The following is a 21,756-nucleotide window of genomic DNA, read 5'->3' as shown; positions in this document are numbered from 1 at the left end:
TATTATTATTATTAGTTTGTAATCTGATTTAACAGCAACTTACTGAGTAGATGATATTTTTTCAGTGGGAATAGTCACTGGTTCAGTTCGTAATAGTGGAGAATTGGGGGGTGGACTTGGACTAGCCGGGGTAAAACTGGTGCTTTCAATTTCAGGCATTACGTTATTTTCTGTCGATAAAGACGGGGAAGAAAGTGAATATTTCATTCTTAACTGGGGATTCTGTAAATTACACTCTTTAAAAACATATATTTCAAATCTGAAACAAGTACAAACCACTTTGAAGTAGATATTCCTTAGAACGTCCTCACATCTTTTGAGAGTCTCCACTTTAAGTCTAAAAATAAGAAAATAACATATTACATGACTAGTCAAGTTAAATTAAGCAACTTACTTATTCTTGGAATTTGTGATCATGTCATGCAATGACTGCATTTTATTCAACTGCGCCTCCCTATTGCCCTTAGCTTTCAATTCAGTCATCATATTAATTAAAAAAGGAATATATTTCCGAAGAGATTCTAGTTTCCCTTCGTAGTCGTCCTGGTCATCCATGTTAAATGGTTTCTGCGAAAAATACATTTACGTCATACATCAAAACAGCTATGCAAGTTTACATTTGTTTTATATATTATTAATAATCTAGCATAAATACTAGCGGAACTGAATCTTGACCTTTTGCTATTTCTTATATTAATACTATATTAAGTCCATTATTATTAATAATAATAATAAAAGTAATACAATAAATGTCTTTATTGTAAAGTGGCACACATTGAAATGCAAATATATATATAATAAAAAACAATAAAAATTACAAATCCAACAAAAAAAAATTAAATAAAATAAATATAAAACAAAACTAAATTTTAACCTTACATAAAATTTCGTGTATATGTTACCGTTAAGGTCCGAAATAAAGTTAATATCTAAATTAACCGGTTAATCTCGAGAATATAATAAAACAAAACAACCAAACCCAAACATTAACGTGTTAATGTCGACATTAAGTGATATTAACTCATTTCGGACTTTAACCGTAACATATACAAGGAGTATCGGAAACGTGCGTTACTTTATTTCCAGATATCCACCAATAGCCACAATATATCACAAAATTGAATACCACAACTCACTCCAGAATTGAAAAGTAAGAAAAAATCATTCGGAGTATTTAGCAGTAAACAATTAAAATATTAGCACTTATTTAAGAAACCCTGTACAGTACGTCTGCTGGATCTGTGTCTACGAAAGGAATGCGGACAAAAAACATTTAAATAAACAGCAATACATTTTATACGTCGATTTGACGAGTACGTCACCGCAAATCGCTCCGCCCACTCATTTTCTTGGCTACTTGTTAAATTTGTCGAATTTTTATTGATGGGACGCGTCGTCTAATTTTTTTACAAAAATTATCGAGAGAATATCGTTTCCCCTCGCACGGATACCCCGTAGCTACAGAACGGACAGACAGACGTACTGTAAGTACAGATTTAATTTAACATAAAACATCAACTTTCAGTAGGTAGCTATAGTCGGTCCAACGAGAGAGTACATGACAGTAACATTTTTTCGATGTCGTCTGTCGAAAACTTCCCTGACTTATTGGACACACTATAAAAGCAGCACGTGATAAAAAAAAAACGGCGTCAAAGATGGCTCGGAAATGAATATCACTGCAATTTTTTCTTGTAAAAGTACATAGGGAATGTCATACATCGTCATTTCCAAACCAACTAGACTCCTTTTTTTCGATTATGCGGTATTATAACTAAAACATTTTCCCATAACAAACAATTACCTAATAAAATCATTTATATGAAAATAAATATTCCAAAATTGTAATGAATTTAAATTTGAAATTTAAAAAAATAAACTAAACTATAAATCTTAAACGAAAAACGTATCAAGTCTTCACGGCTGGTGTCTTTTTCTTTTTCGACTTCGATATTATTTACATGCTGGGTTGCCATATTTGCACTTGCAGTTGAGTTTCGAATATAGTTTACATACTGGGTTACCACTCTTCTACTTTTCCTCGTTGAAAGTTGAGTTGTCTCCATGTGAGGTATAAATGTGGACGAAATGCCAAATTTCAATCTCAATATATCCCACTGGCAAGCGAAGCCTTGAGTCGGTGTTTACACGTTTAGGGATGAATCGCTATAGCGATCTAGTAAGTCGAAGAGAGCATAAATACGAAGTATTTATTTCATAACCACTTAATCCGACGCTAGATATCACGCGCTTGGGAAAATACTTGCTCTTCTTTCATTAGTACATCTTTTTTACTGAGCATATTGACCGTACCCTTCGTACACACGAAAACCGGCACCCAAGAGCAGAAATACCAACCCGGTATAATATCCCTCAATATGGAAAACTTTCGACCGTAAGTGAACACCGAATATAAATAACAGAAATAAATATTACCGAATAAAAACGACATAGAATTGTTACCATGCCATGCATTCTTACACCCAACAGTCTACAAATATATTGGAAGTAATGTCACATATAGACTCACTTTGTTTCAAAGAATCTATTGATTGGTATAGTTTATCTGAAATCACTTGGAATAGATCTGGACTCTTAATTTCGGCACTCTCTTTGTCGGTGCTTTTTTCGGCATCGTCAGGACTAAGGTTTAAGAGTCTCACTACTTCCAATTGACTTCGGAAATAATAAACATTAAATGTATATTTATAAAAAAATAAATTTAATTTTTTTATAAATCAACAGTAACAATAAAGCAGGACAACAGTAAACAACTAATATAGAAATTTCGCTGGGAATGTAAAAACATACCGTGAATTTGGAATGTTTCTACAAAAATAGATAAAAAAGAAAAGTGTTATCAACCAAACATAACACAAAAACAACATACCAGAAGTATACAGATATTACAGTACAGTCAAATACCATCATATCCAACATGTTGCTCAACATGTTGCTCATCACCTCTATAATATATGCAATTTCGTATTTATTATCAACAAGGGAAAACCAAACTGCTTTATAATAAACTGATAAAAAAATTCAATACACGTACGAGTTGAAATAACGGCTGGTATCGACGATTGTAACCAAAATTTAATATTTTGTGTTGTACTCTAAACTTGTATTGGATCTAAATCAACACAGATTTCATAAATTTGTTTAAACTGGTTTTCAAAAATGCTAAAAAACTTTTAAACTCTCACAGCATCTGGTTAATTCCCTTAAGTACTTTGGAATTTATAACACACCACGAACAACTTATTCGACATACATAGGAACAAACTGAAGATATTCCCTTTCAAAACGAAAATAATTATTAGTACTCAAGAAAACAAAAATTTAAAAAAATATATACATAAACTTTCCTGAAAACAAAACGTTAATGATCAATCTGGCAACGTCGGCTATTGTCAGCAGAGCTGTCAATTTTAGATGCGTTCAATTTCAAATTAAATCAACTTTTATACACATAACTTAAAAAAATACGTGATAAAAAATAAATATCAATTTGTACACTTTTCACTACATAATTTGCTTATAAATTAAACTCCCAAAGCTGATGTTTAAGGGAAGCGCACATTGATCCGCACCAAAGACCCGCACGTATCGGGTCTTCCGAACAAAAATATAATTTGTGTTATTTCAATGAAAGTGCTCCCATTAGCAAGGGTATATAAACTTTATTACAATGGTGTATAAACTTTATTACAATGGTAAGCAAGAAAGAGCCAGGAGCCGTTTCATAAGTAAATAAAGAGTCCACTCCACCTTTTTAGCGTTTTCTTATTGAATTTGGTAATTATTTTGTTGATACTATATGTACTTGATATGTGCTATACGTCGATACTAGTTTTGTACCTTTTGTTAACATTTTAATACGTTTTTTCGTAATTAATTAGTATGATACCACTGTCTACACCATAGGTGTAGTCAAAACATATATCAAAAATATAAATATCCCTTCAAGCAGCTAAGTTAAAAAAAAACATATGGCCACGGCACTGTTTGGTGCCATGGTAACAATTTGGTCTCGGGTGTTATGTGTCCTTGTATTCTTTAGTCACTGAGTCGAACGTTGTAATGTAACGCTTGTCCGCAGCTCGCGACAAGCGCGAGCGTTTCGAACGCACGGCTCGCGTTACTCCTGTATTTTTTCAGCCTTTAAAAGTGTCGACTCTAAGTCTCAGTTCGCAGATTATTTCCCGGTACTGACTAGCAAATGTTCGTTTTGTAAAGGTGCATAGAGACCTGGCGAGATGAGCGCGAGACAAGAGCGAGACGATAGCGAGATGAGCGCGAGGCTGATTCAATCAATTTTGAGAGACGTCTGCCACAAGCCAAGCAAACTATGTATAGCAGGCACTGATATCTCGTAGTTGAGCCAGCCTACCACAAAGACGTCCAGAGTGTGCTGTGTTATTTGATCGGCCGTCGAAAGACAGGGGAAGGACAGCAACGAGACTCCGTGGGTTGCCTCGCGAGACCCGTCCACACTTAGCAAATTTGGAATGTCTCGCGCTCGTCTCGTCAGATCTGTACGCACCTTAACACGTCACATTACAACGTTTGGCTCAAGTCCATCTCTACCTTTACCTGTATTGTATGAAGTTACACGAAATTACGACCATCGTACGCGGTTAGCAGAATCAAACTAGCCGAAGAGAAGGTGAGAAACACGCATTCTTATTCGGTATTCAATTGCAATTGAAAATGGATGAAGAAGTATTATTATTAAATCTGAAAATAAAGTATAGAATTTTCCTAAAGTCTCTTTCAAATTATGTGAACCTAGCTTATTTCTCGTATTTCCTATTCTTCTACTAGCAAGGAGCTTACAATTATTTCTGTTTCGTTGTTACTCATTATAGACAAATATTAAAAACACACGCTTATCACAGCCCACAAGGCCCTGCAAGCGAATGCTGAGAAATTCATGAATACGGGTGAAGTGTGCGCAACAAGAAAAAAAACGATTCATGCGGTGTGTGCAATTTCTCCTTATATACCCGATGTTGTGTTATTACAGCTACCTTCAATTATTATCAGTTCGACAACATGCACTTGTTGTCAATAACATACACAGTACACATTTTGTGTTTCTTAAATTATTAATTTTGTAGTCCTTTATAATAATTTCAAACACTTGATTGTGGATTCAATTTCTTCTTTATTTTATGTGAGTTACCAACCATTCATCCACTTTTTTAATAATTAAGAAAGTACTAATTACCCAGTTCTGTATATAAAGTTTCCTTTCATCTGTCTCTCGACATAAAAAAACAATTATTTTAGAAATAAGAGTAAATATAAATGTAATAGAAACAACTAATTACAACTAAACATAAAAGGTACAAAAAACAATTAAAAAGCATAAATAATAATAATTAACATGGAAATAAAATGTATACTATAGACTCTAGACCACTAGTAATACTATAGACTTTAGACCAGAAATCAAGTTCCAGAAAAGAGGAAAAGCCCACACATGTATATTATAATGGAGTAATTGGCCGATTAGTTCCGAATAGAAGTATTAAATTATAAAGCGTAAAATAATCCTTGTCTTCTATCAGAAAGAACGATAAATAAAAAGTTACCTTATTTGAATCGATAAAAAACTATTTCTTTTTTTCGTTAATCTAAAACAAATTTAAAAATATAGCAAACCAGGTAAATATACACATATTTGCACGCGTATCCGCAAACAGAATTAGACCCAAAATACACGAGGCGTCGCTGCGCAGCGTCTGTACAGCCGACGTTGAACTTCAATGTTACCAAACACACGGTACCCTGCCCTGCGCAAGCGGTTACGATCTAAGTCGCGACGCCTATAAACCGCCTCGTGTGTTTTGGCTCTTACTCGATATACAACATATATTTGTCAACATCGCATTAGAAGTGGCAACATGACAACATCTGCGGTTATAATTATAATGCGTAACTACATATTTTTTGATTACAGGCATTATAATTATGATATCAATTTTGTATTAACTAAAGCATGAGGAAGTTTTTTGTGCTATTTAAATGAACAATCTAGTTTTTTTTCATTTAAATAAACATTAATTTATAATCAAATAAACAAAAATGTAGACTACAACGGTAAACAACACATCATCATGAAATGAGTACACCTGAAGTATCTTTGGCCTATGGACTATGTTTAATTTACTTAATGCAAGACGAATAAAAATTTTAACTTACAGCAAAACCACATATACTTCATCACCATATTAGAAAAGCGAGTGCACTATTTCAACTATGTAATACGAATATAAGAGCCACCGTAAATTGCCACGTGCACTAAATGCCAGATCTGAAACTTACACTACTATATACAGCTGGAATTCAAACCGAACATTTAAGACAAACTATCATAATAAGGCATTTATATAACATACGCCCCATTAAATACTCATCAACTAAAAGTAAAACTACTAAAACCTCGATTTTTTTGTTATAAACAGCAACGACTTCTAAATTCCAAAGACTACTACAGAAAAATTAACCAGAAACGTCAACGGACCAACACGAGCCATGCCGAAGCGTCAAATCGGGTTTTGACATTTAGATTCACGGGTATTTGAGACACTCTCATACACAGATATTAGTTATCTGTTCGGTAAAACGACAGGAATTCACTATACATACGTATTGATATTTACATGATATAGAATTACCTGTGACCTGTGACGAAGTATAAAGTGTAACTCAAGTCAATCAAACATCAAAAAATTGTAGAATGATTACGAAATAAAAATTGGATGTACCTACCCGCTTGCTAAGGTTATATTTTCTTTACGCTTGCGCTCACAGCTCTAATTTCATTATGTATCATTTATTCTAGGACTCACAAATAAACTCCAGCCAGGTATTCAATTTGTTCACTAGTTTTAAATCGCCAAACTATTACCACTTCATGATATAAACGAGTAAAAATAATATATAACTTTCAGCAAACTGCAAACTACGACAACACTATTGAAACGACAACACTGCCTCACCGATAAACGAATGCTCGAAGAGACGCCAGACGCCATTGCTGGCTGTTACTGGCAGATTATCTTACACGTCAGGACTCTACGAAGGTCCATACCTTTCTTCACTGCGATCTTACCTTAATCTATATTCGTAAAAGAATGGAATCTGGTCGTTAACAACTGAATACTGACAATCTAATAAGTTCTAGTTCTAGAAATCCGCCATAACGATTGGAATTTCTTTCCTTCAGTACGAACAACATCGTTTCATAAAGACAACTGCACACTGCACGGAAGAGAAAAAGGCGGTAAACGTCAACGAACAAATACGAAAAGGACCGAAGCGAGTCAGCCCAGCATTCGGAAAATTCAGTTCCCCAGTCCCGCGCCCAGCGCCCAGCTTCAGTTCATTTTCGGCCATGATAGTTGCAAGTATGAGGGGAGTCGGTACGTTCAACGATCGTCGATATGTTTAAATTGGACAGTGTTGGTGTTTAGTGACCGACCAAGGACTGATATTGTTTTATTTCGTTTCAACATTGTGTTTAAGGAACTTTAATTATTTTGTTAATAAATGTGCTCGTCGTGTATCTAGTTTTTTCGACGACAATGATTCACGAATGACTAAGATGACATTTTAAGTACATTGTTCGGTTTGAGTAAAATAATTCCTCGGAATAATCGTACAAAACAGCCTCTATAAACGATTTTAACATTGTTTCACGACTATAAAGTTCCTACGTAAAAAACTCGATTACCAATTAAATGAAAATAACACTACGGACTATTTTAAGTGAATAAAACTTCCAACAGATTTAGATTGTTTTATTTCTGAATAACTATATTATCTAAGCAGAGAATAAATATGTTTCCACCAGTACACCGAAAATAAATAATAGAAAATAGTAATTTACTATTCTATCAAAATGTGAAAATAATACGAATGTTATCGCTAGCTAGGCTTGAAATTCTCCACTGCAAGGCGTATTGATCGGATGGAGGTCACGCCAAGCGCATGGCAGCAGTATATTAATAAACCAATTATTGAGGTCGACAAAATTTTCATACAGGTTCCAAAACGTAGAGAAAAGTGGACGGGAATGTTTTACAAGTTTATAATACTGCGGAATTACCGTGTTAAATCGTATATTTATATAACGATATTTTCGCATATAGGTACTACGGACGCATGAGTATGGTAATTTAACAATCAAATTAACAATAATTATCTATAGCAACGTGTAAACAGAATATAAAAAATCGAGGATGGCTTCAAAGTAATCATCGATGTCATCATAACAACTCCGACTGAATTATTTAGATTTATCAGTAGTACAATCTATATACACACGTGATAAGTTATATTATCCTTTGTGCGTGTCTAATAAACGTATGTATGTTCATAAATAGCCTTAAACCGCAGTACGTATTTCACTCTGTTATCTAGTGAAGTCTTCCTCACTAAATTAGTGGCAAAAACAATACACAGAAGACGGTGTAGGTAAAATTAATTTTAAATGAGACATTGTACCTTGGTATGTAAGTACATAAGTAAATAGGATACATCTAGATAATGGTTTTTAGGTGAAAATGCGAAAAAGTATATAGTAATGCTTGCTGAAAATAATACGTAAAAATAGTGTTTTTTACGACATAGTTCAGGCGGTTTTAAAGGTAGGTTGGTCCTTAGGGTAGGTCTAGTTAAATTTTACATTCCAGGTCGATATTTTATGGGAGGGGTACCTATAATAAATCAAATAGCAGCAGTAATGTAAGAGGCACGTCTGGACTAATAATAATAAGTGTTTCCTCTTTCGTTCTCAAAAGTATTTTAGATTTTGACAGCAAAACATACATTCTCTGAAGATTTTTAAGTAAGTTTTATTATTGGGCTGCTAGGATATGAAGAAAATTCCGGAAAAAATATTTTTAAGCAGTACTAACCAATATTGTGCAATAAATTTAAATCAGTTTATTTTTTACAAAAATAATCTTGGTAGCAGTAAGGATACACAAAATTCCAAATATTCATGGATCTGCATAAAAAGAAAAAGTGAAATAAAGTACCAGTTTTCAGAAAATATTTAAATATAGGCGTTAAAATTGAAATTTTTTTGATCTTTGTTTTTATACTTACTTAATTTTTTTTCATATTCATTTAAAGAAAGGCAGACTCTCTGTCTCGTGTACTTGGCAAGGGTCCGGCAATAATGCGCGTAGCTTCTATAATAAATAACTTAGAAACTTTGTATAGATGACCGATACACTAGTGCCGGACCTTGAATACCAATCACATTGTTTGCCAAGTACACGAGTCGTCTGAGTGCGTCATAAGATGCATTTTTTCTGCAGGTACTTTCCATACAAAGAGCAAATGTTTCCATACTGTATTTATGATATTCAAGGGATTGTATGCATACAGTGTGCCACATCAAAAGAAACTTTTCGGTTTTTTGGAACATTTTCCTAATCAATTTTAGATTTTCTATGGGTTCTTTTTTGTCCTTTGGTATTTAATGTTGTGTACAGGGTGTGATGTGACAAAATTATGAACAATCATGCTTCAGTGCAACAAGTTTCTTCGGTAAAAAATGTCTGTATATCTCTGTGACGAATTTATCTTTTCAAAAAAGTCCTATGGAAAAAATTGCCACATGCATTGTAAGAATATCTACCAAATTAAATAATTATTTTTTGTAAAAACTGCTGCGTTAATCCAACGGGGACCTTGCAACTTGTCAGCAGTGATTTACTAATAAGCAAATTTGCCTAACAGACAAAACAATGCTTAACGTTTCGAGAAGTATATCTCTTCCCGTCGTCAGCAGAAAAAAACAAACAATAAAGAAAAAAAACCATTTAAAATATCTAAATGTAACTATTCGAGAATACTTTAGTTTTTTTTAAACAGATACGTCTACAAAAAATCGTTGACGTTCTGCTTAATTAAGTTAATTAATGACGACGGAAAGAGATATACCTACTTCCCGAAACGTTAAGCATTTTTTTGTCCGTTAGGCAAATTTGTTTATTAGTAAACCACTGCTGACAATTAGTTGTTGTATTAAAGCAGCAGTGTTTACAAAAAAGAATAACTATTTTATTTTGTAGATTTTACAGCGCTTTCAGATGGAGAGGACCACAACTTCGAGCAATTACCTTGAGTTTATGTTTATAGTTCTGCCATTGGGGATCAAGAAGGGGCCTGCTTGGAAAAAAGTCCGGAAGTTTTGAAACTTTGCAGGTTTATAGGTTTTGGGGTCCCTAACTAAAATCCATAAAATTCACATTCCCAGACTTGTCGCCGGCGCCGCCATCTTGCCAAGATGGCGCCCAAAATCGGTATTTTGTGAATATCTCGAAAACTATGCGTTTTTTCGCGAAAATTTGATGAGAGCAAAATTAAAGAGAATAAAATTTCCTATAAAAAAGGTTTTATGAAAATTTTCGATAAAGTCAACCATTTAGGCACAAAATCCCTGAAAATTTTACAATTTTGCGTAAAATATGATATATTATGTATAGTCGATTTTCCGAAATCAAATGTCGATTAGGGTTCACTAAAACTAGTTTTAGTTTAGTTTCTTCAATTTTGTCATAAAACAGTGGCGTATCATTAATTCGCTCATTAATTTATGAATAATTAATTGTCGTGCTGGACAGCATTCATTGCGAACTTACCACCAGGTTCAGCATTGGTCTGGTTGTACCAAAGATGCCGAAGAATGGGGTTGGAAGAAAACAAAAACAGGCATTACTCCAGTCACAACGCTGAAAGATCCAGCTCCAAAATCCCTGTTGGCATTTTAAACCCGGAAATGCAAAACCAACAACTATGGTAAAGCCTGGGGATACAGAAAAGCAGGATTAAAATATTCAATGATTTGTGCATACTGCAATGGGAAATCCTGTGACAACGTCACTGAAGTGTCACTCGACGAATCCGATGAAGAGGAGTTGGACTTGCCTGTAGATATCCCTCTGGCGGCTGAAGATGAAGAGTTGGACGTATTGAGAGACCACCTTGATGAGCCCAGCACAGCAGACACGATCGACTTCAATGAGCCCGATCCCTCGGGCTTGTGCAGATAAGTTAAAGTTTTTAGTTTATCTAGTGGAGTAGACCTCCAGGGAGACGACGTTAAAATAAACGCGCCATATACTTTACCTCTTGTGTGGTGTGGAAACAAGTACACATTTTCTATAATTAAAATTAATTATTCATAAATTAATGAGCGAATTAATGATACGCCACTGTCTTACGACAAAATTGAAGAAACTAAACTAAAACTAGTTTTAGTGAACCCTAATCGACATTTGATTTCGGAAAATGGACTATACATAATATATCATATTTTACGCAAAATTGTAAAATTTCCAGGGATTTTGTGCCTAAACGGTTGACATCGAAAATTTTCGTGAAACCTTTTTTATAGGAAATTTTATTCTCTTTAATTTTGCTCTCCTCAAATTTTTGCGAAAAACGCATAGTTTTCGAGATAGTCACAAAATACCGATTTTGGGCGCCATCTTAGCAAGATGGCGGCGCCGGCGGCAAGTCTGGAAATGTGCATTTTATGGATTTTAGTTAGAGACCCCAAAACCTATAAACCTGCAAAGTTGCAAAACTTCCGGACTTTTTTCCAAGCAAAAATCCCCAATGACTGAACTATTATATGAACAATTTCACATGGGTTGCGTATGCTCCCATGCTGAAAGCGCTGTAACAGCGTTTCCAGATGGAGCGGACCGCGACGTAACGGCCGCACCTTTGAGCAAGTACCATGAGTTTATATGAACAATTTTACATGATCGCGTGTTCTCCGTCCGACGGCTATCTTGAAAAAACACGACTATAACACGACGGACGGTCCGTCGCGGTTAGGTTAGGTTATGGAAAAATTGAGAACCACGAGCATCAACAGTTTTAGACTAGTGATTTTTATACTGAAACTTAAAAAAAAATGTTATCAATCTATTCCCATATTTTTAAATTTCTAATTGAACTTGCCCGTAGTATGCTTATAGTAATATAAGGGTATTATTATAGATTTCATAAATTACAGAAATTTACTCATTTATATTGTTCCAAATTCATCCTGTTTTATAGAATTCTTTAATTTAAGTGATGCGAAGTTAGATATACAGTATACAGTACTCGACCATCTAAAAATATGATTTGTACAAAGTAAAAATGGCAATTTTAAAAATAAATCTCTATACTGATATTTTATTGTATTTTGTCATTCCCTCTACACATAATAAATATTTATTATTTCAACTTTGTTTCAGTTCTACCGCTCCTAATTTTATGCTTATTATAATTTATTTTATGCCTTTTTTTCACACAATAATTTTTAGATTTTGATATTTTTTTGTTTTGTTTTTCAAGTATTATTCTTTCTATTTGTTTTGTTTCTTTAAAATCTATATTTATTTTGTATCTATCATTATCTTGTAATACATAAAATAAAAATGTAATAACAAAGTAAAATCCTATTTACCTAAATGTTACATGAGATCAAATATTTCCATAGAGTTAAAAAATGCTATTTCACTGAAGTTAATGTTTACATTTGAAATTAAATTTATAAATATATCCTCTGATTTTTAAATAGCCTCACCAGAAGATGTGATGATAAAAACTTTGTGTTTGTGGCGGCTCAGGCGCGTAGCGGGCCAAGTCTACCACAGGCTAAATCCGCAGAATTGATCTGCCAGATTAGATTGGTCTAAAAGTCGAACGAAGGATAAAGTCGACGGACTTTTAACGCTCTTTCTAGCGGCAGTTTTTATTCCGATAAACATTTATCTATATAAGAACTGCTATGAAACGTCGAATTTTGTCTTAAGCTTCATTCAGAACCTCCCAATTAGTGGTTCCAATTACACTTTATACTTTTTAGTTTACGATCATTCACAATGTCTAAAAAACACAATTAAAATTAATAAAATATCCTAGCAACAGGTTGCGGTAATCTGTTGTATCCATAGTGAAAGCATAATATGTAGCTTATAAAACAATAAACTGATTTGATTTTGATTTTGATTTCTAACCAAAATTTTTCTTGACGGGTGATAATCAAAGGCCAAAATGACATTCCTCGCAAATTTTGAAGTATAATTAGTGGAAAAGTCATAAGTTCGTTAACTTTTTCCACTAATTGAAAATTACTACCACTAATTATGACGTTCTGAATGCTTACATTAAAAGTAGGTGAACACACTTCTACGACTAATTGAAACTACTAATTTATTGCACTGATTTCGAGGTTCTGAATGAAGCTTTAATTAAGAATAATTTAATCGGGCAAAGATCTAATCGGCACGCAAACCAAAATACCAGTTTTGGTACGTGACAGGCCTCTAGTCGTCCGCGGACTAGTCGTCCGCGGACTAAATCTGCAATTCAAATCTTCTATGTATGGGAAACTAATAACATTCAAGGTGTACCAGAAATAAGAATATGAAATGGTACCTCAAGAGTATTGACAGTAGTGACCAGACTACTACTCGCTGACGATTATTTGACACGCATCAGAAGATGGTTACGCAAGGCGTTTTCTTTCATGAGCTTTTCCGTGACTTACAAGCCCCATACGTGATATACATACTCCATACTGGTTATCTCTTTTCGGCACTCCGGATATTCAAAAATCTCATTACTTCGTTGCTTTGTTGCCGCTTTACTTTTTGGTTGTCGTTGAACTGAATTTACAATTCTCCATTGTGTTCTATTGTACGCTGCTTCGTCCCACTGATTCTGCATGCTTATTTCCTTTAAGATTTTATGGAAAATATCCTTGTACCTTTTGAGTTGTCCACCTGGTTTTCTCTTACCGTCTATAAGATATTTCGGTAGGCGGTTTTCTTGCATCCTGTATACGTAACTATAACTAGTAGTATATAACAAAGATCTTAAGCGGGATTAGTAATCATGATTTCAGTGCTTGTGCAGCTAGCTTTTTCAAGGACCGATACGTTTGAGACATGACAGTACCATTTTGATTTCTAACAGTTGACTCTTAATAGAAGATTATTTTCTTTTATCTATGCAGTTGACTAAGGTGTCTCTGTTGCAACTTTGTCAAATTCATTTATATGTATAGATTTAGATACAACCAATAAAGCGTGCTATCTCGTTTATAATTAGATATCACAGTAATGCCAAAAGATATTTAAATTGTTGACTGTTGCTATGATCATATCTGATTCATTAAGCATACAGCGCACTTGTGCGAAGCGCGGCAAAAAAAACAAAACAATGCAAAACCAAGCAACGTTGCTTCGCTTTAGTCCGCGGACCCGCATTATATTACATACAATTAATCCAACCCACGGTTTTTCGCCGGAGCTTCAATGGAAGAATAGACGAATATCTAGGATGTCTAAAGGGGCGGACTCTCACGACTCATGTACTTGTACAAACATTGGTTATTGCCATATACTTGCCATGTCGGTTTCCTTGTACAATTATTTGTCACTCGTCAGGACTTGTTGCAAAATACTGTTGTTTACAAAGATAGTAATACTTGCGAAGTACGCAAATATTGGCGTACTTGCCAAGTACACAAATCGTGAGAATGCGCCTTAATAAATAGTGTGTTGCATTTACAATACGTCATTGATAAAAACAATAATGGTCACACATACATGGTACAATGGTCATTGATAAAAACAATAATAATAATTCAGTCAAATTAAATATAGTTTTAATATCTCACATATTTGAAAAATTATAAAATATGAGTTAGGTAACTAAAATACTCGACTTCAAATGCATCTTAAACATGTATGTAGCAACCACAGACCAGAATCCCTGTATGCCATTCAAGCTTGCATATTGATTACCATATGAAAAAAAAACGGCGTCTAGTCGATTTGGAAATGACGATCGATCACATTTGGCATATAATTTTACATACCCTGTCGGCCACACTGAGTCTTGAATCGGTATTTACATGGAGTCAGTCGCTATGGTGATCTGGTAAGTCGGAGAGAGAAAAATGCGAAGTGTTCACTGCATAACCACTTAACCCAGCGCTTTATTTCATCCCCTGGGGAAAATACTCCTCTCTTTTTCTTCAGTATGTCTTATTGTACTTAACACATTGACGTGCACATGAAAATCGTGACCCAAAGAATTTTTGCTGAAATCCAGGTGTTGCCATCTACCATGACCACGATCTTCATCCCATTGTACCTTTTTTTGGGTGTATGCTATGTTTCAAACAAGCTTTCCATCATTGCCTAAATTTATAAATGTACAAGCGTTGGCATCTAATCTATACTCAGACTTACATACGCTTCCTTCATACCTGCTAATGGTCATACCTGGTGCGCACCAAAAGTGGCTCACCCTTATAACTTTTTTATTTTTTTCGAAGAAAACGAGATTTGGTATGTTAGTATATGACATAAATTTGGATTGATTGGTGTATTCAATTGTTATTGGCCACGTCCTGTTTCACGGAAAATGACTGCAACTTTTGATTTAAAAATAAAAAAGTTATAGGGGTGAGCCAATTTGAGACGCACCCGGTATAAGTACAACGCACATTTTGTGCTACTATACTTGCTGTGCAACCTTGTTTGTATGAGAAAATAACTCGTAACTGTATTGTCGCACATGTATGAACGTCTGCGGCAGCACTTCAAAAAAAAACGGAAATACTTCAAATAACCTGACCTTAATATTAATCTTACCTCTGTTTATTTTACACCTACTTTGTAAACGTTATCGTATGATCGAAAAAAAAAACAACGGCATCCAGTTGGCTTGGAAATGAAGATTACATTCCCCATATAATTTTTTATATGACAGCGATGCTCATTTCATAGCTATCGCTGACGTCGTTTTTTTTTCGATCATATTGTATCCACAAAAAAGAGCATTTTGACACTTTGGTAGAACAACTTTAAAAGGATAGGTAGTTATATTAAAATAAAACTGCCATTTTTTTGTACTTTATTAATCTCAAACAAAGTGTCAATAATTATCATGACAATCTCATTTATTTACAAAATAAATTCATACAATTTTTACACGTAAACTGGACCTCAATGTAACCTTGCTTTGAAAACTGATAGGTCGCGAAATCGGGGAACAAATTTAAAAAAATGCAAAGCCAGTTACATTTCGGTTCTCAATTTTCACACTATTTGTTTTTCCTTTCTCTGCGATGGAAATGAGATTTATTTTTTGAGAAGATCATAGAACGTTAAAAGAATTATTTCTCAATATCGTTCGTACCTTATTAAGTTTACTTTTAATACTACTCTTTTAGTTTGAATAACATTGTACGTTACTGAATAGTTGAAAATAATTCTTCTAACATGACAAGGAATCAGTAATGCCTATACCAAGACATAACAAGGAATGTAATCGGCAAATTCGTTTCACTTTTAACAGACGGTCGTGAGAATCGAAGTTTTCAGCATTTGCAAACAAATTTGATCAAACAAACACCATAAAATTAAGGTATTTGTCCTCTTCTATACCTATAAAGAATCATAGAGACTCAATGATTGTTGGACAGAAATTGGCCAAAATGACTAATAATATTGCAGTAAATAACAAAGAACTTAAAAAAGAAAATCTACAATTTATTTATTTTCTATTTTAAGAAATTTGAATAAATTATGTTACACAAAACGTCAAATATATTTTTTGTTGATTAGGCAACTTTATGTTAAAATAGATTATGTCTGAAAACTTAGTCTCCATGATCAATAAGTTTTAAACTCACTGATAGATAAAAAAGGAACAAATAATTTGTTTTAGAGATAAAGAACAATAAACCACAAACTTTTGTTTGTAATCTGTCAAATTTTAATATTTTAATTCTCACTAAAAGACCTTATTAATAAAGCCAATAAAAAAAATTCAGTCTTACAGAATTGGTAAGAAAATTGACCATATGAATTTTACCCAGGAATATTGAAATTTCATTTTATTAATCCAAGGTTTTACCTTTTTATTTTAATTTATATTAAAAAAATTCATATGGTCAATTTTTTTTTGCTAAAAGTACTTATATTTATATATAAGTACTTTTAGCAACTCTAAAAATTACTAATTAACTGTTCAAACCTTGTGACTATCACAAAAATTAAAACGAATCTTGAATATTAAGCTGTTAATATACTGGGTGTCCCAGAAATAATTGTAAATATTTTAACTGGTAGTATATTTCGGTAGCAGAAACACGCCTAAGAGGATTTTTTTGCGAAAAAAAAATTGTTAAAAATTTTCCAGGAAATTTAAAAAACTTTTGAGTGCCACTTGTTTATTCACCTGAGGCGTCAAATAAGCTAAAAAACCTGGTGAAAAAACCTTAATAGCCGCTTATCGCCAGCGGTTCTCAAAATGTTGCCATTATTTTCTTTTATTTGCAAAGTTAATAACTGGGTTATTTTTAATTTATTTTAAAAATGGCAAATCTACCACCCCCTAAAATATCACTTATACTATAGCACTTATTTCTGGAACACGTTGCGTTTTTGGTTTATAGGAAACTCAATTGTCTACTGTTGATATAACAAAAAACATTTGTACACTATCTGATTATGACGTCTTATAAATGTTTAAAAATGTTACACAATATTCTCCAACATACCATTTAATAAACTTAAAACATGTTAATTAATTATTTAAGTTATTAAAACCCCATAATTATTGTAAACATTAAGAACTTGCAAGTTTTGAACAGTGTGTGTAAAAAAACAAGCAACTATGGGGAAAAGTCTCGAAACACGTTTAGGCCAAATCAATTTGCCATGCCCAACAAAAATATCATTTTAACATATGTCATGTGACAACTGCCATGACGGCAAATTCAAAAATTCTCTTTACATACATAAAAAATGAGGTTAGATGACAAAATATCAACAAACGTCAAAGAGAACAATTGTTCAGAATTCGATTTTACGTCTGTATGTGCCAATAGTGAAAAGTATATAGGGACATTGAAAAAATAATTATTTGGGCATAGAGATCAAACTTTTTCGATAATTCAAAAAAAATCCCATTTGTCGCAAACTTTTTTACACACATATAGATGCAAATTTAGTTTATAATGAGAGTAGACATATGTAGATTTTTTTTGTATGAATTTACTTATTGGTACGTACTTAATTTAAGGTAAATTCTGGATTCATATTTCCCGGTTTTGCAAAATGCGAAAAACTTCGTTCTATTCTAAAAGTCCAACAATTCTCATCCTTTAAAATGGTTACATTACGAACACGACACCTAAACGAAACAAAAAACCCTAACGTGACATCAAACCGGAAACCAAAACGGAATCGTTCCTTACTTTCAGCTCAGAATGCTTCAGATAAAACTCAAAAACAAAAACTTTCGTAGAAATCCCAACATTAAAATGAATGACGGACACTATTTTATTCGACAAGGACAGTATTCATGCATATACAGGGCGATATACGACACTGTTCAATATTACAGCTATTTGAGGTTTTTTTATACGCCCTGTATACTCTCGTTTATATATGATTAACTCTACAAACTAATGTAACCATTTCTTTTTTATAATGTTTCTTTTAATTTTATATTTATATAGACTCGATTTTGAATCAATTCAATTATCAACAAGTGTGGAGTCCACCGAGTTTAGAGCAAATCTATCACAAATTACATATATGTACACGGTTGAATTTATTTTTTTATATGGTTTAGTCGAAAATTGTCACTTTTTCGTTAAACTCCCTTTTTTAGTTTATTTTCCCGAATGAAAATTGACAAGAAACTCCACAGAAAATATTTCCATTGTTTTAGTGACTTAGATTTGTCTTTTTGATGCTGTTAAGATCTGAAACAAAAAATTAAACAAAATTTATAACGATCTTTTGGTAAGATTTTATTAAAAAAAATCATAAACGTGCTTGGTAGTAGGTTCAATTCCAGAGGGGCGCGCATGGGAAGGTTTCTAAGTTAAAATCCCCCTAACGCCAATGAAAAATCATGATTTTTAAAACAAAACCAAAGAGCGGATAAGACAAACGATCGAAAAAACAGCGTTACGGTTGGCTTAGAAATGAAAATCGCTGTCATTTTATGTAAAATGATATAACGAATGTCACCGATCGTCAGTTCCAAACCAAGTTAACGCCGTTTTTTTTCAATCATACGGTATATACTCCGAATTACGTCAGAATATTTTTACAAAACATGCGAAACCGTTATTTAAATGTGTTGGAGTCGGACAAGTTTTTAACTTATTGTCTTAGGACCGGAGATGGTCCAGTCCCTGTACCAAACAAAGATAGATTAATTTTTCTCATTGAATTTTATTCGCAGCGTTGACGAACGACGCGTGTATCCGTCCCAATAGAATATTGACACTTAGGACTGTAGGTTTGTTCCAACAAAGCAGAGAACCTGTTCTTGGTACAGTTACGATTATGCGCAGTAGAGCAAATGCGTTCAAAAAGCAAGAATCAAAAGAACTGACCTCCGTATTAAAACTATGTGTCAACCGATTATTCCTAAGAATTAAGACGCGTTTGTATGGTAATATAGTGATGGGCAAAACTGTTATTTTTAGATAACAGTTGAAACTGTTAGTTATTTATAAAAAACAGCTTAAAATAACAGCTTAAAAATAACAGGTTTCTTTATTTTATTGCTAAATATCTGAAAGAGTATGAGGCGATCACCGCCGGGCGTATTAACGCAGTTGCAAGTTGCAACAATGACGTGCTCGGTGGTAGTATTTCCAGGGTGTCATAACATTTCTAAATATCGATTGTTATCTAAAATACCTCTCTAAAAACGGGGGTTGTTTACAAATAAGCGCTGTTTACAAATTGCGATATAAAAAAGCCAAAATGCCGCCACTCGTCTATACCTATACATTCCGATCTACCTACGCCCTGCCCCTCGATCCGCGTAGATCCTGAATTGCGTAGCAGTGTACAGGGTGCATCTCACTTGACGGGCGAGAAGCTCTTAGTATGATTTTACCATTTGCGGTCAAAAAATAGCAATATAACAAAATGTGTAGTATATTCTTCATAAGTAAATCAACTACACACTAGAGTTCGAATTAATTTTACACTTAAACTAGCATGTACCCGCCACTTCGTTCGCGTCGAATTATTAATTTGTAATGGTGATGATAAAGCAAAGCAAGAATTTCCATTAACATACAAACTGGATAAAATTTTCTCACATTTGCCAAAAATAAGCTTTAAACGTCGAGCAGTTTAAGCAGAATCGTGGTTAATCAATTACCTACTCAACTTTTTGGAACACCCTGTATTATTTTTTAAAAATTTCAAAATTTGTAAAAGAACAAAATAAATTATGCGTGTCCAATCGTTTTCCCGAAAGACTAACCGTTTTTTAAATAACAAATATTGTAATATTTGAGAGGCGTTTTCACCCTCTTGGAATTTGAGATTCGAGAAACCCTCCCTTATCGAATCTCTACACCCCACAGTCAATCCATTTGCCAAAAATCAGCTTTAAAGGTCAAGCAGTTTAAGCAGAATCATGATTACTCAGTGGTTATATTTTATGAAACACCCTGTACCTATATATTTTTTAAAAATCTCAAAATATGAAAAACAACAAAATAAAATATACGTGTTTAAGAGTTTTTTCGAAACTCACCAGTTTTTAAATAAAAAATATTCTAATATTTGAGGGTGGTTTCACCCTCTTAGAATTTGAGTTTCGAAAAATCCCTTCTTATCGAACCTCTACACCCTAAAGTCAATCCGTTTTCCAAAAATCAGCTTTTTATGTCAAGGGCTTTAAGCAGGTTCGTGATTAATCAATGACCAGATTTTTCAAAACACCCTGTATACATTTTTAAAAAATCTTAAAATATTATTATGAAAATTTTTCAGAATAAATAAATACCTAAATATTGAAACTTAATAACAAAGTACTGAAACATACAGCGCCATAATATCTCGACCTCCGCCCGTTATGCTCGTAACAGGTGGAAAAACAATATGTATCTAAAACAACTGATGCGTTATTCTCCAACCTGTTTCAAACCTCCATCGACAATCGACCGATGCAGCAGCGTTACTTTCCCACTCCGATTATCTCGAACGCCGCTCTGTTATACTCGTAACAGGTAAAAAAACAACATAACTAAAACAACTGATGCGTTATTCTCCAACCCGTTACGAGCCTCCATCGACAATCGACCGATGCAGCAGCGTTCCTTTCCCACTCCTGTTATCTCGACCGCCAGGCGTTATGCCCGCAACTGTTTCAAAAAAGCTGCTTCTTTTGTATCCTATTATTTTTAAGCTGTTGTAAGCCCAACACGCCGCGCCGCGCCGTAGCGCATACCCCACTCCGTTGTCCGTTGTATCTCGCCGCCTGTATCGATGGTTGTCGAAATAACATGTTTTCCATCCATACTAGTTGTTTTTTGGAATTGCTTCGAGCACCATCGAATTTCGTGGCGGTGCAGAGCGCCGACTTCGTTTCACGAACAATCGATCTCTGCGTGTCGTTATTTTATATCTGTTATTTTTTAAAAGTAGTAACGGTTGCGTTATGTTATTTCTAAATAATTGTTATAAAATAACAGATAGTTAAATAACAACCCATCATTAGGGTAATATAAATTCGATTTCATTCCTTGATAGACTGACTATATTATTTTAATCAACGTCATATTTGTTGCTCTATTAAGATGTTAAAGAGAAACACAAAATTTATTTAATTCAATTCTACGGAAAGGGTGATAATAGTTATCAGAAAATGTAAAGTAAAGTAAAGATT

The 21,756-nt window shown here is 33.7% G+C and overlaps 2 protein-coding genes and 1 long non-coding RNA gene across 6 annotated transcripts in view; 1 reads left to right on the top strand and 2 right to left on the bottom strand.

Moving 5' to 3' along the window:
- Positions 1–7,258, bottom strand: part of LOC115881614 — a 52,576-nt gene extending 45,318 nt beyond the window's left edge. The window contains exons 1-4 of one of the 2 annotated variants that reach the window (XM_030899167.1): positions 7,124–7,258; positions 395–567; positions 277–337; positions 44–222 (exon numbers count right to left, since the gene is read on the bottom strand). In XM_030899167.1, the coding sequence (XP_030755027.1) occupies positions 44–222; positions 277–337; positions 395–555 (401 nt within the window). In that variant the 5' untranslated portion in view covers positions 556–567; positions 7,124–7,258. Of the gene's footprint in view, positions 1–43; positions 223–276; positions 338–394; positions 568–6,210; positions 6,327–7,123 lie in introns of those variants that run through there. The other variant, XM_030899168.1, reaches the window with a different exon arrangement.
- LOC115881615 lies at positions 6,614–10,222 on the top strand. Its single transcript, XR_004050063.1, has 3 exons — positions 6,614–6,877; positions 6,963–9,647; positions 10,098–10,222. It is a non-coding gene; the product is annotated as an uncharacterized LOC115881615 (long non-coding RNA).
- Positions 10,223–17,051: 6,829 nt separating this feature from the next.
- Positions 17,052–21,756, bottom strand: part of LOC115881732 (eukaryotic translation initiation factor 4E transporter-like) — a 47,514-nt gene continuing 42,809 nt past the window's right edge. For all 3 annotated transcript variants that reach the window (XM_030899350.1, XM_030899349.1, XM_030899351.1), the window contains one exon: positions 17,052–18,817. The gene's annotated coding sequence lies outside the window, so the exon portion shown is untranslated. The remainder of the gene's footprint in view (positions 18,818–21,756) is intronic.

The sequence above is a fragment of the Sitophilus oryzae genome, unplaced genomic scaffold, assembly GCF_002938485.1.
Source record: "Sitophilus oryzae breed Bouriz unplaced genomic scaffold, Soryzae_2.0 scaffold_172_pilon_pilon, whole genome shotgun sequence".
Classification (NCBI taxonomy): Eukaryota; Metazoa; Arthropoda; class Insecta; order Coleoptera; family Curculionidae; genus Sitophilus; species Sitophilus oryzae.
Note: the sequence above shows the minus strand (reverse complement) of the source record. Positions and strands in the feature narration are given on the sequence as shown.